This window comes from Hyaena hyaena, unplaced genomic scaffold (genome assembly GCF_003009895.1).
Source record: "Hyaena hyaena isolate Hyena2069 unplaced genomic scaffold, ASM300989v1 scaffold_549, whole genome shotgun sequence".
Taxonomy (NCBI): domain Eukaryota; kingdom Metazoa; phylum Chordata; class Mammalia; order Carnivora; family Hyaenidae; genus Hyaena; species Hyaena hyaena.
Genome location: NW_024081180.1, coordinates 388,825 through 405,880, shown reverse-complemented (window position 1 = coordinate 405,880; position 17,056 = coordinate 388,825). Strand labels below are relative to the sequence as shown.

General features: G+C 37.0%; 1 protein-coding gene across 1 annotated transcript in view; it reads right to left on the bottom strand.

Annotated features, from left to right (window-relative positions):
* Positions 1 to 17,056, bottom strand: part of SOGA3 (SOGA family member 3) — a 51,309-nt gene that overhangs the window by 17,948 nt on the left and 16,305 nt on the right. Inside the window, exon 4 of the mRNA XM_039255846.1 lies at positions 713 to 784. Within this exon, the coding sequence (XP_039111777.1) occupies positions 713 to 784 (72 nt within the window). The remainder of the gene's footprint in view (positions 1 to 712; positions 785 to 17,056) is intronic.

The following is a 17,056-nucleotide window of genomic DNA, read 5'->3' as shown; positions in this document are numbered from 1 at the left end:
GTACCTTCAACTCACCCTGAAAGCAGAGCTGGTCTTTACTGTGGCTGTGTTTCTAAAGGTCTTAACAAGCCCCTTTTGAATACATTTTTAAAAAGATTTCATTTTTAAGCAAATCAACACCCAATGTGGAGTTTAAACTCACAACCCCGAGATCAAGAATCTCATGCCCCACTGACTGAGCCAGCCAGACGTCCCTGAATAATACATATTTTAAGTTTTTTAAGTTTTATTTTTATTCCTTCTTTTTTTTTTTTTTTTTTTTTTCTTCTCTAATCACTAGCATAGAGAATTACTTCCTTCTGGAACTCTCATCACCAGCCTCTCTCTCCCCTCCCCATCACTTCCTACAACATTCCTTTCTTTACTCACTCCTAATGCTATAGGAATACCCATTCTGTTGACTTTACTAATTACAAGTGAACAAGATTAGCACCATGTGTATATTTCTCAAATATAGCAACACATAAGGTCCTAATGGCCTTTTGCCGTATGCTTATTGTGTAAAAGCAATAATAGAGATGTTAATTAGTGTTAGCATTGTAAGCAGTGATACCAGATGCTTTATATTGCCTGTATCTACAGCTACATAATGGATGTAAACTTTGTTTTACATGAGTGTATCTGGCTGCTATGTCCACTTATAGACGAAGCTCATTATTATGTACATTTACATAATATTTGATGTACTAGTTGAAATTTTATTTCCACATACCTCTGTGGGAGTCTGTTGAGTCTTTTTTTCAGATTTTGGCAAATCTTTGCTTCCTCTTCTTTTTAAGGATAGCTGAAACAAATCGTGGATATATTTAGTTTGGTAAATGATCATTTTAACTTAATTTTATGTTTTTAAGTATCTAATGTCATATGATCAAACCAAGCCAAATAAAAAGTGTTAGTTCAATAATCACAAAGGAGGAAAAAAACACCAAACCAGATAGATTTTAATGTGTTTTTTCTCTGGACTGGGATACACTTCACAGTAGAAGAGTAAGTCGCAATCATGGAAGTAATGTGAGGAAGGGCAGGAAACCTACTGTGGAGCTGCAGAGAACAACCCAGATAAAATTTAGACTGATGACCCAATATGCGATATATTCCAAATGAAAGCAAATCCTTGTTAGCATTCTACATCACCAACGGGGGTTAAAAAGGAATAGGGTATTTCTGGTTGAAGCCAGGTTTCTATAAGCTTATAAAGACAAGCTTTTAGTAGGTTTATGTCGAATTTGAACACTTTTACTCTTTCCTCACCACACATCTACACAAATACAGTACACGAATACACATACACATGTGTAGTACAGGAGGGGATGGTTACAGTGAAATGGAGAGGACACATTGTTTCTAAAGGAGCAGGCTGACTGGGTGACTCAATCAGTTAGGCATCCTACTCTTGATTTCGGCTCAGGTCGTGACCTCGCAGTTTGTGGGATCAAGCCCTGAGTCAGGCTGCATGCTGATGGCATGGAGACTGTTTGGGATTCTCTCTGTCCCTCGTTCTCTGTCCCTTCCCCCTGTGCATGCTCTCTCCCTCTCTCTCTTTCTCTCAAAATAAATACATACAGTTAAAAAAAAATAAAGGAGCAGGCTGAGTGGGAATTATCTTCAGCTGACTGGTGCAATACAAGAATGTGGGCTTTTTCTAGAGAAGCTAGAAGTCTGGATTTTGTATTGGTTGGCCCTAGGTGAAATTCAGACAAACAACACTTTGTAGGTCAAAAAAATACATATCTAGTGCCAAATCCTTTCAAAGACCAGCAACATATGATCTTTGGTAGTCTACTCCATTTCTCAGCACCAATATAACAAGGAAGGTCCTTCTGTATAAATAATAATCCATATGTATGAATACCTACCGTATACCTAATATTGTATTGGATATCCAAAGATCAGTTAAATAGTACACTTATGATCTGGAAGCTCACAATATACCATGGGAAACAGAGAAGCAAACGATTATCATACCGGTTGGTAAATGTCATGCTTTAGGTTCTGTGAAGCAGGGGCTTTGTCTTCGTGTGGCATCACCACTATCAGAATGGTACTTGGCCACATGGCAGATATTGGGAAAAATATTTGCTGAACTAATGAACGAAGATAAAATATGACTCTGTGAGGTCAAAGAGGAGGATGGGGGTATAGAGTGAATAAAAAGGCAGGAAAAGCTTCTCAATAGAGGAGGCTTCATGAAATTTTCAACAAACTTCAAATTACACTTTTTCCGTGTTCATTTCTAACCCATATCCAGTGTTAAACGGAGGCATATGTTCAGGCCCAGAAGGCAGAGGAATGCATTGCTGCAACTGTTTTTATTGAGTATGAAATTTAAGCTGCGGAGCCAAATGAATGGCCTGTGTGCTTATTTCTACTTCTTTACAGAAAGATGTTCTCTACTTTGCTTGTATAATCTTAGAAACAAAAGCTGTGGGGACTGATTCACCATAACCAAGAATGGTTTAGAAACCAATCAGCAAAAACAGTCCCAAGAAAACCCAAGAATATAGCAAGCCAAACTAGGGAATCCTGGAACAGTCTGCATAGGGGCTACCTCCAAAGAAGCACTTAAATTCACTTTATCATTTACTGAATACTTTTATTTTGAATATATTTTATTATACATTTATTTAGTGCTTACTAATGTACTTCATCAGGCACCTGTGTTACAATAATAAAACCAACATAGTCACTGCTCATTAGGAAGTTCCTAATTTACCTGGCAAATGGTCTTTTTGGTCTGCAATTTAAAACAGTGTGATGAAAGCAATGATAATATAAAGATAATATTAACTGTCATTGATTGAGCACCAATTCATGACAAACACTTTACATATATTATCCTAATTAACTCTTAAAACACCCCTTCAGTTTAACAAGCTCTCCAGATGACCCTGATGCATGATAAAGTTTGTAAAGCATTGGTCTGAAATCATTGCTTGATAATTAGTCGAATCAGGTTTTGACCAAAGTCTTTTTGATCTTTATTATACTAGATCATAAGGATAAAGCCTTAAACAATTTTGAGGAGGAGACGGTGTGGGGAGCTAAGCATAATTTCCAGCAAGAAGTAACATCTTATCTCAAAGATAAAAAAAAAAAAACCTTATCTGGAAGATGAGGAGTAAGCCAATCAAAGACAGAGAAAAGGGGAAAGGGAAGAGCAAAAGCATTCCATGTGAAAAAGCCATTTCTGAGACACAATTCAGTATGTCTGTCACAAAATATAAGGAGAGCAAATGATGGTGATGGCATGAGTCATTCTTAAAGGATACTCAATAGGGTTGTTTCAAGCACAAAGTTTCCATAGTCAGACTGTCACAGGAGAAATATATACACACAAAGTAGAAGTTCAAATGGCCATGATGTAAAGGGCCATCATGCAAGGGAAATGAAGGGAGGAATGTTCTAATTCTGAGAGCTTTTTTAGGAGCGATCCTTATTTTTCATTCATTCCACAGATATTGTTTGGGTTCCGGCATATAGATGATACTATATAGTTACACAAATATGACTGAGCAATATTTTATTCTCCTCCCCACCAAAGAACTAACTTCATGATGGTTAAAAGCATGCAGACAATTAACTAAAACAGTAGACAGAATTAACCAAGGGCAATAAATGAAGAACAAAAGATTGAGAGGACAAAGAAGCAGCTATGACTTCAGATCTGGAGAAACCAGAGGAAATCATCTAAGAGAGCCGGCTGATCTTGGAAGGATGTACAAAATGTCAACAAACATAAAACCAAATAGAAGAAGCAAAGAGTCAGGAGAATAGGTTTGCCTTTATAGATGCACTGCTTTCTGAAAAAAAGTAATGGAGGTAGAGACACTGCAGAGGTCAGCTTGTGGAGCTGAGAAATTTAGATTTTATCCTGTGGGCAATATTAAAATGAGCCCTCTAAATTAATATAGGAGACATGCTGAAACCAAGCCATCGTTTCCTAAGAGGCATTTTCTATTTTACTTTTATTTGAATATCCCTCAAGCAAGGTGTCAAACCCAAAGCTCTGAAAAAAGATTTCTCCCTGAACAAAGGTACACTGCCTTTAAGGCGCCTCTAGGTCAAATATTTTTAAAAGTCACATTTAGATGTTCAATAAGTATTTCATCATCTTTTCATATTCCAGAAAGTTTTTGTTAACTTTCTGACTCCAGTAAAACAAAGATGAGGTTCATTTGGACAGGGAAAGTTGGAGAAATAATGTAAGTCCAGTCTCTTTCTTGTGAGTAGAAATTTTCGTCATCTCCTCCTCATCAACCTGTGCACCTTCATGCACTAAATCTGGACCGCTCTTAGTGACGCAGTTTGAGATGCTAGAACTAAATCTCACATTTTCATCTTTGCTTTCAAAGTAGGCACCTCTGATGGTTCTCTAGATAATTATGTTCAAAACATGTCTTGCCCGTGTCTTAATTCTTTGCATTCCCGCTCCAACTAGTCCAAAAGAGGCTGCTGTTCTTTTTATCCACGTGAAGGCCAGGAATTCAGGAGTTTTTACCAAAAACCATGATTGCACAGCAATTATATAAAATGGTTTGTTTGTGTTCTAAACAAAGAATTGTTTGAGACTGCCCTTTTTCCTCAGTTGAAAATTTGGTCCACCTCATGATATGTAGCATCTCGATGTTTTCAGCAATGACACAACCTGTCTGAAATGGCACTAAAAGACATGATATGTATAAAAGGTTCCTATGTGTTTGATAAAATTAAAGAGATCCATTTGTACAGTGAAGTCAAGAAGGAAACTGTAACTGTATTAATGTGTAGGATTTAGTGAGCACTAAATGTGTGCCGTACACACTTCTAGTTGCTTAATATGTAAATATGTTCTCATTTGATCTTGCAACAGTCTTAGGAATTTGGCACCATTATCTGAAGCACAACAAGGAAAAATCATCAGCTAGTAAGTGTTTGACTCCTGAGGTAAGTTACCCAGCTTCAGAGCTCTTGTTCTGAACAATTACATTACAATGTTCCTCCAAAGGAAGAAAAGTACAAGGTTGTATTATTTCTGAGCATATTCTTCTCTCTGCTCTTCTATCACTGCTGCATGGCCTTAGGGCATTAGTTTACATATATTGCATACAATCAATGTGTTTTTCTGTTTTCAACACAGAGGTCACCAGAAGTGACATACACACTCACTGGTTCTCACAGTCATCCTATAAATATTTGTGACTTTAGGGTAACATTGGGAAGGAGACGGGGATTCCCAACTTAAGACTAAGGAAAACTGAAAGAGGCAGGAACTTGGCTCTGCTATGGTCTGAATGTTTACATTCCCCAACCCCCCATTCCTATGTTGAAATCCTGATGGTATTTGGAGATAGAGCCTTTGGGAAGTGCTTAGGTCATAAGGGGGGAGTCCTCATGGATGGGATTAGTGCCATTACCAAAAGAGACCCAGAGAGATTCCCAGCCCTTTCTGTCCAGTGAGTATACAAGTCTGCAACCTAGAAGAGGGCCCTCACCTGGCCATGAAGGCACCCTGATCTCAGACTTCCAGGATCCAGAACTGTGAGAAATAAATTTCTGTTGTTTATAAGCCACCCAGTATGTGGTGTTTTGTTATAGCAGCTCAAATGGACTAAGACAGGCTTCAACTCATTTTGAAGGGGAACAGGAGAGGCTCTAGAAGTCCTTCTTCTGTCCTGTTATATCCTTGACGCCTACCAGAGAGCCTGGAAGAGGACAGGCTGGCAAGAGCGCCCAGAGATCTCTCTCACAATTGCATTCTCCACTGTCTTCCTTAAAAGGGTGAAGCAGGCTCCCAAGCTCTATACTAACACAGGGTCTTGGGGCCCAAAGGGAATGTGGGTGAAGGAGGCGAGCTAGGATTATCAGGTCGTGCCATTCTGTGCAAAATCTTCTAGCAGTGTTCCATCTCACTCAGAATCAGAGCCATGCTTTATTAAAGGCACAGGAGACCTCAGTTACACTCTTGGATTTATCCCGGTAATGTTTTAAAAAGACTTCACCAGACATCAACCAAGACCAATTAAAATATGTAAATGTTAGGCCCAGGCCTTTTTCCCCCCAAAGTTCCCATGGTGAGTACAGTGTGCTCTGAGAATCACTGTTCTGCTCCACGCAGACACTCTGCCACCTCCTCCAAACAAACTCTTCGGCCTCATCTGCCACCACACTCCTCCCCTGCTTTCCCGGCTCTGGTGTCACCAGCATCTTTGCGGTTCCTCAAACATGCCAAGCATGCTCCAAATAGGGGCCTCTCCTCCACCTACAGTGCTCTTCCTACACGCCCATACCCACCCCACCAACTCCTTTGGGGTCTGTAATCAGAGATTCTCCCCCAACCATTTCAAACAAAATAAGAAATAATTCCACACAAAATACCTTCTCTACTTTCTTGCTCCATGCATTGCTTGTCATCCTAACCCCGCTTTATTTTTCTCCATAGCTCCTTTCACCATCTGACGTGTGTATTTGATTCATGCCTATCTCCCCATTCTACAATGTGAGCTCCACCCACACAACTTTGTAATGTTCCTTACAGCTCCCGCTCTTAGACATACACCTGGTACAAAGTACTTGCTCAGACAGTACCGACTGAATGCAGAAATCACTGCTTCAACCTTGTTTCTTACACGGACTTGTTTCTGAAGCATTCTAATCCAAGAAGTCAGTAGAAGGTTAAAACAAAGAAATAAAACTCCATTTTTAAAGTTCCATTTAAAGCTTGTAAAAATAAAAGTGTCTCAAACTTTTCAACAGGAAAAGCCTAGAGAGCAAAAAATGTATGAGCTGAAAAGTATTTAAAATGGGACACACAATATACCTTCACTGCGCTCTAATACTTTTCTTGATTTTTACCAACCCCATTTTCCTCAGTGTCAAAAATTAAGATTTTGGGTCTCAAATTCATTCCATAAAGGATACCTGGTACCAACATTCTTTGGTGGGCTATCCGATTTTGTGGCTTCTACTCTGAAGCTTCTCTCACACAGTTTGTTTTCTGGTGTTGGCCTTCAAAGTCTCCAGAGCCTTGGCTTCAAGCTCAGGTCACAGGGACCCTTCTCCAAGTGCCCTCTCTTTGCTCTCGCTCATGGAGGAACCAAGTCATTGACTCCCCCAACTCTTTTCCTTTCCCTCACCTTGGAGAAACACCAATGTGATTACTCTGATGTGAATTAGGTTATTGTATAAGTTAGTATAACTAAGTTATTTTCCATGTTATGTAACTCACCAAGAGTCTACAAAAAATTGTCTGGAAATTATTGGCATAAAAGCACCTAACCTTTGGGTTCCAACCACGGTCTGTTATACATTAGACTTAAGACTTTTATTAGTGACTAAGGTTTTCTACAGTAATACTGTTTACAAAACTAGTTGTTATTCCCCCTTTCCAGTAGGCAGTCCATTTGCAATGTGCCCCATTAAGAGGCAGTCTCTTTCTGTGCCTCTTCAAAGCAGGCTGGACTTGGGACTTGCTTGGAGTAATAAAATATGGCGGGAATAAAACATGGTAGGAAAGGTGACATGCTAGTTCTGATGCTACCTTCAAGAGACCCTGCACACTTCTGCTCGCTCTGTCTTGGACACATGCTGCCCTATGTGACAAGTCTGGGTGGGATAGTTTGCTAGATGGAAAGAGTCACATGACCTAGTTATTCCCATTGACCTGGACAATAGCCAGCAAACTTCCAGATCCAGAGCCTCTCAGTTGACAGTCAGATAACCAAAAGTAAACACGCAAGACCCACTTGAGACCAAAATAATCCATATAGAGGATCATAGAATTATGTAAATAAACCACTCTTGTTTTAAGCCACTAATTTTGGGGATGGTCTGTTACATAGAAAAAGGAGATACATTTATTAACTATGTTTCACCATTGGAATTGAAAAGGCCCCAGTTGATATATATGGCAAAAAAAAAAAAACAAAAAAAAAACACCTCTTATTCAAATTCCAGAAAAGCAAAAGGCCCATGTAAAAGGTCAAGAAAAGGAGTTGAAGGGGGTTATCAAACATAGGAAAAAATAAAGCTCAATGTACTATCCTTGTGTTTATTTTTCCCCTGCCTTTGCCAATATTTTGATTCCAAAAAGTATTTTTTTAATAAAACTGAGCTTTAAATAAATTGTTGTAAAAGGTCACATTTCAGTTCTAAACTGCAGATGCTTCTTTTAATAAAAGTAGGTGTTCAATTAGCACCAAACGCGTGATATGAGTTAAAAGCTAATAAAGTTCATCCTAACACTCAAGCTTATTACAGAGTCTGGCTCAGCACATTTCTGAAGTATTTCTTCCATTTGAACTTAGATTTTAGTCTTCCTTTTCAGGAAGAAGTGATGTATACACATTTATAGTGCTTCCTTAGATCTAGATTTCTTAAATATAATCTATCAATTCCACCTTTAGCTTCATCAAATTTTGTTCGTTCTTTTGTTTGTGTAACTTTTTCAGGCACAGGAAGAAAATAACTTTAATTTTACAAGTCAATTTAGAAAATTGAAACATAAAGAATTTATGAAAACTGTACCCAGACAATCCTCAACTGTGATACAAGGATTCGATTTTGCAAATTTCTAATAATTGTTAGTTAAGAAGAGCAGAATTTAGAAAAGAACAGAATGGAGGAGAAAAAGAAAGTCATGATTAATTCATCTATTCCAAGAAACAACCTTGGAAGATTCAGGAAAGGAAATTGACCAACAGTTTAAATCTGGGATTTGTTCCATAAAAAAAAAAAGCTGTGAGATTTTCATCCTTAGGAAAGATAGTGAACCCCTTTGAATGTTGACACAGAGGTGCATGTCACAGAAGTGGAGAGGTTGATCTGGCAGACAGAAGTGTATATCACAAAAGCTGAGCCTCAGATCTGCAGAAATAAATCAACCCTCTTTTGCCAAGAGGTCATCTCCTTTTCTGTCCTACAAGCCCAGGCTCCATTCCTATCTTCTGAGTTATGAACCTTCCAAACCTTGTGGGCTTTTTTGTTGTTTTTTGTTGTTGTTGTCATTGTTTGTTTGTTTTGCCTCTAGTGAATGTCTAAATAAACACTTTTAAAAGCTGGAAAAGCTCCTTTTCTTGCTGGAAACCCTCAAACAAGTGCCAGATTTTTCTTAGTTATTTTATTTTTAAGTAAAACAATCCAGTAAATTTTCCTTTCCTTGACTCCTCTACCCTTCTCCCTTTGTGCTAAGGTAGCTATCTACAGCAGAGGTCAGGGTGGCTAGAGAGTTGCATAGATTCTTTATTGCTAGGGAATATTAGTGAGTGAACTTTGTAGAACATACTATCAAGCCAGGCTACCAATGAAAGCAAAAACAGTTTAATCTTTTTGCCTTTTTAAGAATCAGGATTATCTCAGGGCCACATGGATTTGAATGGCTCTACATTTGCACAGTATCTTTCCTTTATGAAAGCCATTGTTTGGTACCAATAATTACTTTGGAACTCTTCTTCTCTTTTCCTAGCATATTGTTTGCTAATAGTCCTTCAATGCATTTACATTGGAACTCACTTTCCATGATTAATAAGTACAATGAGATTCAGGTAAGCCAGTAACTTGAAGAGCAAAATCTTGAATTTAACCCCAGAAAATCTAAGAGATCTTAAAAACCATGGGATATGAGAGAGAGAGAAAGAGAGAAATGGAGGCTTCATTACTTAATGGAATGTGTTTACTACAGAACCAGAGGAAGTGAACTTGGAAGGAAGCTGGAGTTCATATTATAATAGTTGGGTCTTACAAAATTTTTGTGAAAAATATCCCTTTTAAAACATAAGTTTGGACCCAATAAGGGGCACCTAGCTGGCTCAGTTGGTAGACCAACCAACCCTTAATCTCAGGGTGGTGAGTTCAAGCCCATGTTGGGCATAGAACCAATAACTGCCTGCTTTCCAACGTGTGCTTTATAACATATGATCAAAACAATTCCTAGATCGTTAGGAAGACTTAGTCTTTGTATTCTCTGAGCTATTGTAGGACCCCCGAGGGGCTCAAGGCTACTGGTGAGAGAGTTTCTAATATAATATATTATATTAGAAATATATCTGAGATATACATCTATATATTATATCTAATATATATGAGATATATATATAATATAATATAACTCTCACATCATTGTAGAAACTCTCTTTTGGAGCAGGGTTGTTAGTGGGTCTTCCAAATTACTGATTACATAGGTTGTTAGTGGGTCTTCCAAATTACTGATAATAAACTGATCCCAAAGTAAGACCAGCTTGCTTTTAAAAACCAAAGACAACATAACAATAAATGTTTCTCTGATATTTGTGTCGTATATTACACTTGGATAGGAACCATCCAAATGCCTCAGAAAGCCTTACACAAGCAATAGATTTGGGACACAAAGCTTTCTCGGTTGAGTTTTTTTTTTTTTTTAAATCTGAAAACCTGGTTAATGACTTTTGAAATAATAATTATTAAAAAATTATGTTATGCCTTAGGCCCTTGATCCACAATAAATATATACTATTACTAAGCTATGAATATCTTCAGCAAATGCAAAGCTTTATATTCATTTCTAATTTGCTGTGGTTAATGAATTGATTTCTAAGCATCATTGCATTTGGCAACTAAAATGCATTTAGAAAATTATGGCTCTGTAGTGATAGCAGTTCTTTATGGCCTTTTACTATAATGAGCCGAAGGGGGAAAAAAACTGCAGCCAGCATTTATAAATTGAAATGATTATTTGTCCTGTCTTTTTTATATGGTGTCTCAATAGCTTCTACCTTATTAACACAGAAGACTTTGTATCAGTTCAGAATCTTATAATAAATATGCATAAAGTGCCATTACAAGCACCACTGAAGTGGCCGGATGCTAAGGGGTGGGTACTTAGGTACTTTAAAAATGATCTTTCTACGCATTTAAGATATTTTATGATAAAAATTTAGAGGTCAGAGCTTTTAGTCATTCCTGAAATGCACTAAAAAGGAGCAGAGGTAAGTTTATGGAATAATTCCTACACTAGCTTAAAAGGTGATAGTCCTTTAAAATTTTTGGAATTCGTTGTCAATTTTTAAAATGTGGACAATTTACATTTTAAAAATCAAGATTTCCAGTTGTGCTTGAAAACTCTGAAGGTCTGGTAACATTAGGTCTGATTATGGTATGACACCGTTGGGTTGGAACTAAACACTAAGACATACAATACTCAGTTTGCTCCTTCACTCTTAACAAAGACAGCTTCCCTCATTTATATAACCTGCTTGGCCTCCTAGGGACAGTGGAATGTTCAGACTCTGACCTGGACCATTCAGGTCACATACGTGAAAGGTACCTAAGAAAAGCAATCTTCCATTCAGCACCCGTACAGGAATCCTTTATATACCATCTAGTCTTTGCTTGTGTTTTTTCAGGAGCTGGCTTCTGCATGAGGCAGGCAAGTCAATCCCTTCACAAATGGCTCTAATGGATAAAATGTCTGTATTTCGATCCCAAATCTACTTAAGTTAAAAATCACTTAAAGTAATGCAAAGAATAAATCTACTTTATCTGCTATATTAAATCCCTTCACACATTAGAAGAGAGTGATAACACATCAAGTATTCAAGTATTTTCTTCTTCAGGTTTTATATATATATATATATATATATATATATATATATACACATACATACATACATACATATACACACACACTGTATACATATATACGTATATACTGTGCGCACACACACACACTTATATATATACATATATACACACATTTCCCAGTTTTAAAAAAAATTTTTTTTGATGTTTATTTTTGAAAGAAAGAGCGTGAGTGGGGGAGGGGCAGAGAGAGAGGGAGGCACAGAATACAAAGCAGGCTCCAGGTTCCGAGCTGTCAGCACAGAGCCCCATGCAGAGCTCAAACCCACAAACTGTGAAATCATGACCTGAACCGAAGTTGGGTGCATAACTGACTGAGACACCCAGGTGCCTCACTCCCCAGTTCTTTTAAGTATTCATCATATGACATGGTCTTATATCTGGCTTTTGGTCAATGAAACTCTCTAAGCCTCTTTTTGTGTAAATAGCTATGAATATATTTCTATCCTTGTATATTTGTATAAATTTTAAAAAATCACATTGTAGGACATCCACATTTATTCATATAAATTTCATCTTATTCATGTGCACTCTCTTATGTTGACATCATTCTGATGCTCTTTGCCTGTGTCTTTCTTGATTGCTACTAAGGAGGATTCTGCTTAGATATGTTTTAGAGTATAACAGATATTTACCAGAGGTATAGTTGAAATAACTTGAACACAAATGGCATAAGAAGAAAGACTGAGTTTAAAAAAAAAGAAGAGAGTTAACATCTTGTAATGAATTTATGAAAACATGAAAATATTTATGAATAAAGCATGACAATCACAGTCTTTGTAGTCTCTATCTTGTGCCAATAAAAATAAAAATCATGAATAAAGTATGATTTTAAGAGTTTTCTCTGTAAATCTTAAATGGATTAAAAGAAAAATCTTGTTTCCATGGTTTAATTCAGTGATAATGAACTATTTCTGGGAAGTGACCCTTTTCTATTTTTAAGGACAAAGAAAGTAAGGGCAGAAGTAATTGGTTTAATAAAAAAAAAAAGCACAGAGTATATTTTAAAAAGCAAAACAAAAAACAAAAAAACCCCTGCACCCAAGCTCTTAAAATCAAATAACACATCCATGAGGTGTGTTTTGTATGTATGTGTATGTTCACCTTCATAGAGCAAATGTGCATGAGTATGTGTGCATGTCTATGTGGATATGTGAGTATGTGAGTATATGTATATATGTGTTGGAACATATATGTGTATACACATATGTGTTTTAGGTCCTAGAAGGAATTTCAGCATATCTTAAACACTGCTCCGTGGATTCTAAAACACAGAGACAAACAGAATCTCTGCAACCTCTATCTATATACCAAACACACAGTTTGAATATAGCTGTCACTAGAGAACACATACTCATTGAAATGTTACAATCTGATTTTGCTTCATATTGAGAGATATCGTAATATCTTTCGGAAGTGTATTGTAGTTGACCAAATTAGTCAGTTCATTTCAAAGTAATTTTGGAATAAATGGGCAATCACAAAATTTCTGAAATTTGAATTTGAACAAAAACAAGGACCATTCTAGACTAAGTAAGTTTACTTAGTCCCTTGATATAATCCTAAAGTATACACACATGTGGACGTGAATCTTTTTTAGACAGGAGATCAACTTAACAGCTATGCATATAGTAGTGCCATTATATATAATAAAAAAGTACTTGAGGGGAATACATGCATGAATATAAGAGCATCAGATATAAATGGAATAAAAATAAAATATTCCATATATTAAGGAAGTTATGGGTAGGAATCAGAGATGAACCAGATTAATTTCCTAAGGTATTTTTTTTAACTCTTTCTTTTTTCTCATGTTTATTTCTTTATTTTAGAGAGAGAGAGAGACAGCACAAGTGGGGGAGGGGCAGAGAGAGAGGGAGACACAGAATCTGAAGCAGGCTCCAGGCTCTGAGCTGTCAGTACAGAGCCCAACGCAAGGCTCAAACTCATGAACTGTGAGATCATGACCAAAGCCACAGGCGGATGCTTACCAGACTAAGTTACCCACGTGTCCCCTAAGGTGTTATTTTTTTTAAAAAAAAACTTACTGTTTTACATTGTTAGTCAATTAGAAAGAATTTTGGTTGAATATAGGAGCATCTGGGTCGCTCAGTTGGTTAAGCAGCTGACTTTGGCTCAAGTCATGATCTTGGAGTTCGTGGGTTCAAGCCAGTGTGTTCGAGCCCCACATGGAGCTATTTGCTGTCAGCATGGAGCCTGCTTTGGATCCTTTGTCTCTCTCTCTCTTCCCCTCTCTGCATCCTCTTCCTTTCCCTCTCTCTCTCTCTCTCTCTCTCAAAAGTAAATAAAACATTAAAAAGAAAGAAAGAAAAAATTTTGGCCAAATATAACATGAAGTATATAAAGTATACTTTAATACCAAGATAAAAATACAAATGCAGTAACACTGGAAACTGAGGTTAAGAGTCAAACACTTTCCAGAATCTGAGAAAAATTTCCTTCAACAGTAGCATCAGTGGAATTCAACAAAGAAACATAATGTATCTTATGTGTAACATTTACTGTCGGAAACAGAACTGGAAATGCAGACCAAACAAAACCAAACATCTCTGTTTCTTAAAGGTTAAACACAAGTTTGCCATATGACTCAGCAATTCCACTTTCAGGTATATACCCAAGAGGAATGAAAACTCGTATTCACAAAAAGATTTACACAAGAAAATTTCTTAGAAATATTATTCATAATAGCTCAACTCAAATGTGCATCTGCTGGTGAATGGATAAATAAAACATGGTGTCCATACAACACAATTCAGCAAATTTTTTAAAAAAGGAACGGGATGCTGGGTGGCTCAGCCAGTTAAGGGTCTCACTCTTCATTTCCGCTCAGGTCATGATCTCAATTTTGAGCTCGAGCCCCACGTCAGGTTCTGTGCTGACAGTGCGGAGGCTGCTTGTGATTCTCTCTCTCCCTCTCACTCTGCTCTTCCCTTACTCTGTCTTGCACCCCCCCTCAAAATAAGTAAATAAACTTAAAAAAATAAAAAAGGAATGAACTACTGATACATGATATGACATGGATGATTCCCAAAATCATGTGAAGTGAAAGAAGCCAAATGTAATAGACATATACTATATGATTCCACTTATATGTATTGTCTAGAAAAGGCAAATCAATAGATATAAGAAGCAGATTAGTGATTGCTGGAGTTGCAAGAGAGAGGGAAGGAATGGGGCTTAACAGTAACTGGGTATGAGAGATTATGAGGTAACAAAAAAGTTCTAAAACTAATTTATTGTAGTAATTGCACACCTTGGAAAATGTACTTAGAGATCACTGAATTGCATAGTTAGAATGGGTTGATTATATGATATGTAAAACAAGCCTCAATAAAGTTATTAAAAAACAGACACCTAGGTAGCCAGCACTTCTACACCCCAACCCTCCTTTCCCCAGCACATGCATAAATATTGTGCAGAGACTGCTTTATCATGTTTTTGGAGAAAGGGCTGGGCTTATTTGCAATCAGCAGCTCTCAGGTTATTAAAACTCCAGTACTCCAATACTCCAATAATGTAGCAGGGTAAGAGCTAGATGATTAATTGTGCAATGTATCATTCGACATATTCTTTCCCTATCCAAGGCTTCATGAGTAGAAGCACAAGCAGAAAAGCCTAGGGAACACCCAAATTAGGGGTTTATTTTTCACATACCAGATGTAAGAAAAGAACAACTACAAGATGTTTAAAATTTTTCTAAGATTCAAATTTTCTTCACAGTCAGCATGCCTGAGTGCTGCAGTAGTAGACGTTCTCACATTCCTTCAGAAAAGGCCAGAACTAGATAAATGTCTACCAGCTGTCAGACGCTGGGCTGGAGCTGAGTATATCAAGTTGTTCTATAGCTCTGGATCTGAATGTAAACAGTGAGAGGAACTAAGCAAAAATTACACAGTGAGTGTCTTTAGCCAACATTGAATTTAAAAAGAAAGTTTGACATTCAATGATATTTTCTAAAAAGAAAAAGAAGTGGAAAAAGAGATAAAAGTACATTGGACAAAGGCATTTCAATGCGGGAAAGGATAATCTTTTCAACAAACAGTGCTAGGGTGATTGGAGATCCAGACGCACAAAGATGAATTTAGATGCCTAACTCACACCATACATAAGAGTTAACACAAAATGGATCAGAGGCCTGCACATAATAGCCAAAAGTAGTAAAACTCTTAGAAAACCAGCAGAGTCATTTTCCTGCAGGTCAGGCAGGGATTTCTTAGATATAACACCAAAGCATAAATGATATAAGAAAAACATTCATAAGTTGGACTTCATCAAAATAAAAAGCTTTTGCACTGCAGATGGCATCATAAAGAAAGTGAAAAGACAAGTGACACAGAAAGCATTGCAAATCATACATCTGATAAAAGACTTGTATTCAGAATATATGAAGTTTATATTAAAACTCAAGAATAAGTAGACAATCCAATTAAAATGAACAGAAAATTAAATAGACATTATACCAAAGAAGATACATGAATGGCACATAAGCACAGGAAAAAATGTTCCACATTATTAAGCCACAATGACATACCACATAAATATACCTCAATATAAGAGTTGTAATAAAAAAGATCGCCAATAAGGGTTGGCAAGGATGTTGACAAACTGAACCCTCCTCCTTTGCTGGTAAGGATGTAAAATGATTCGGCCACTTTGGAAAACAGTTTGGCAGTTTCTTTAAAAGGTTAAACATAACTTCATTGTATGACCCATAAATTCTTAGATTTCTACCCAAGAGAAACCAAAACATAGGTCCACACAAAGACTTTTACATGAATGTTCACAGTAGCGTTATTCATAAAAATGGGGGAAAAAAACCCTAATGTCCATCGACTGATGAATGGATAAACAAAATGTGGTGTATGTATACATATATATTCAAATACTATTTGGAAATATGGGGCACCTGGGTGGCTCAGTTGGTTAAGCGTCCGACTTCAGCTCAGGTCATGATCTCATGGTTTGTGAGTTCGAGCCCCGCATCTGGCTCTGTGCTGACAGCTCAGAGCCTGGAGCCTACTTCAGATTCTGTCTCTCCATCTCTCTCCGCCCCTTCCCCACTCATGCTCTGTCTGTCTCTCTCAAAAAAATAAATAAAAATAAAAATAAATAATTAAAAAAAGCATATTACTTGGACATAAAAAAGGGATGAAGTATTGATACATACTATAAGGATCAGCCTGAAAAACATTAGGCTAAGTGAAAGAAGTGAGATGCAAAAGGTCAATACTTGTATGATTATAATTGTATGAAATATTCAGAAAATACAAAGCTATAGATTTAGAAAACAGATTAGTGCTTGTTTGGGGTTAGGAGTGAAAACAGGAGGTGACAGCAAGTGAACACTGTAGATAGATCTTTTTGGGGGGTGATAGAAATGTTCTAAAATTGTATTATAGAGATGGTTCCACAACTCTGTACATTTACTAAAAGCATTAAATTCTAT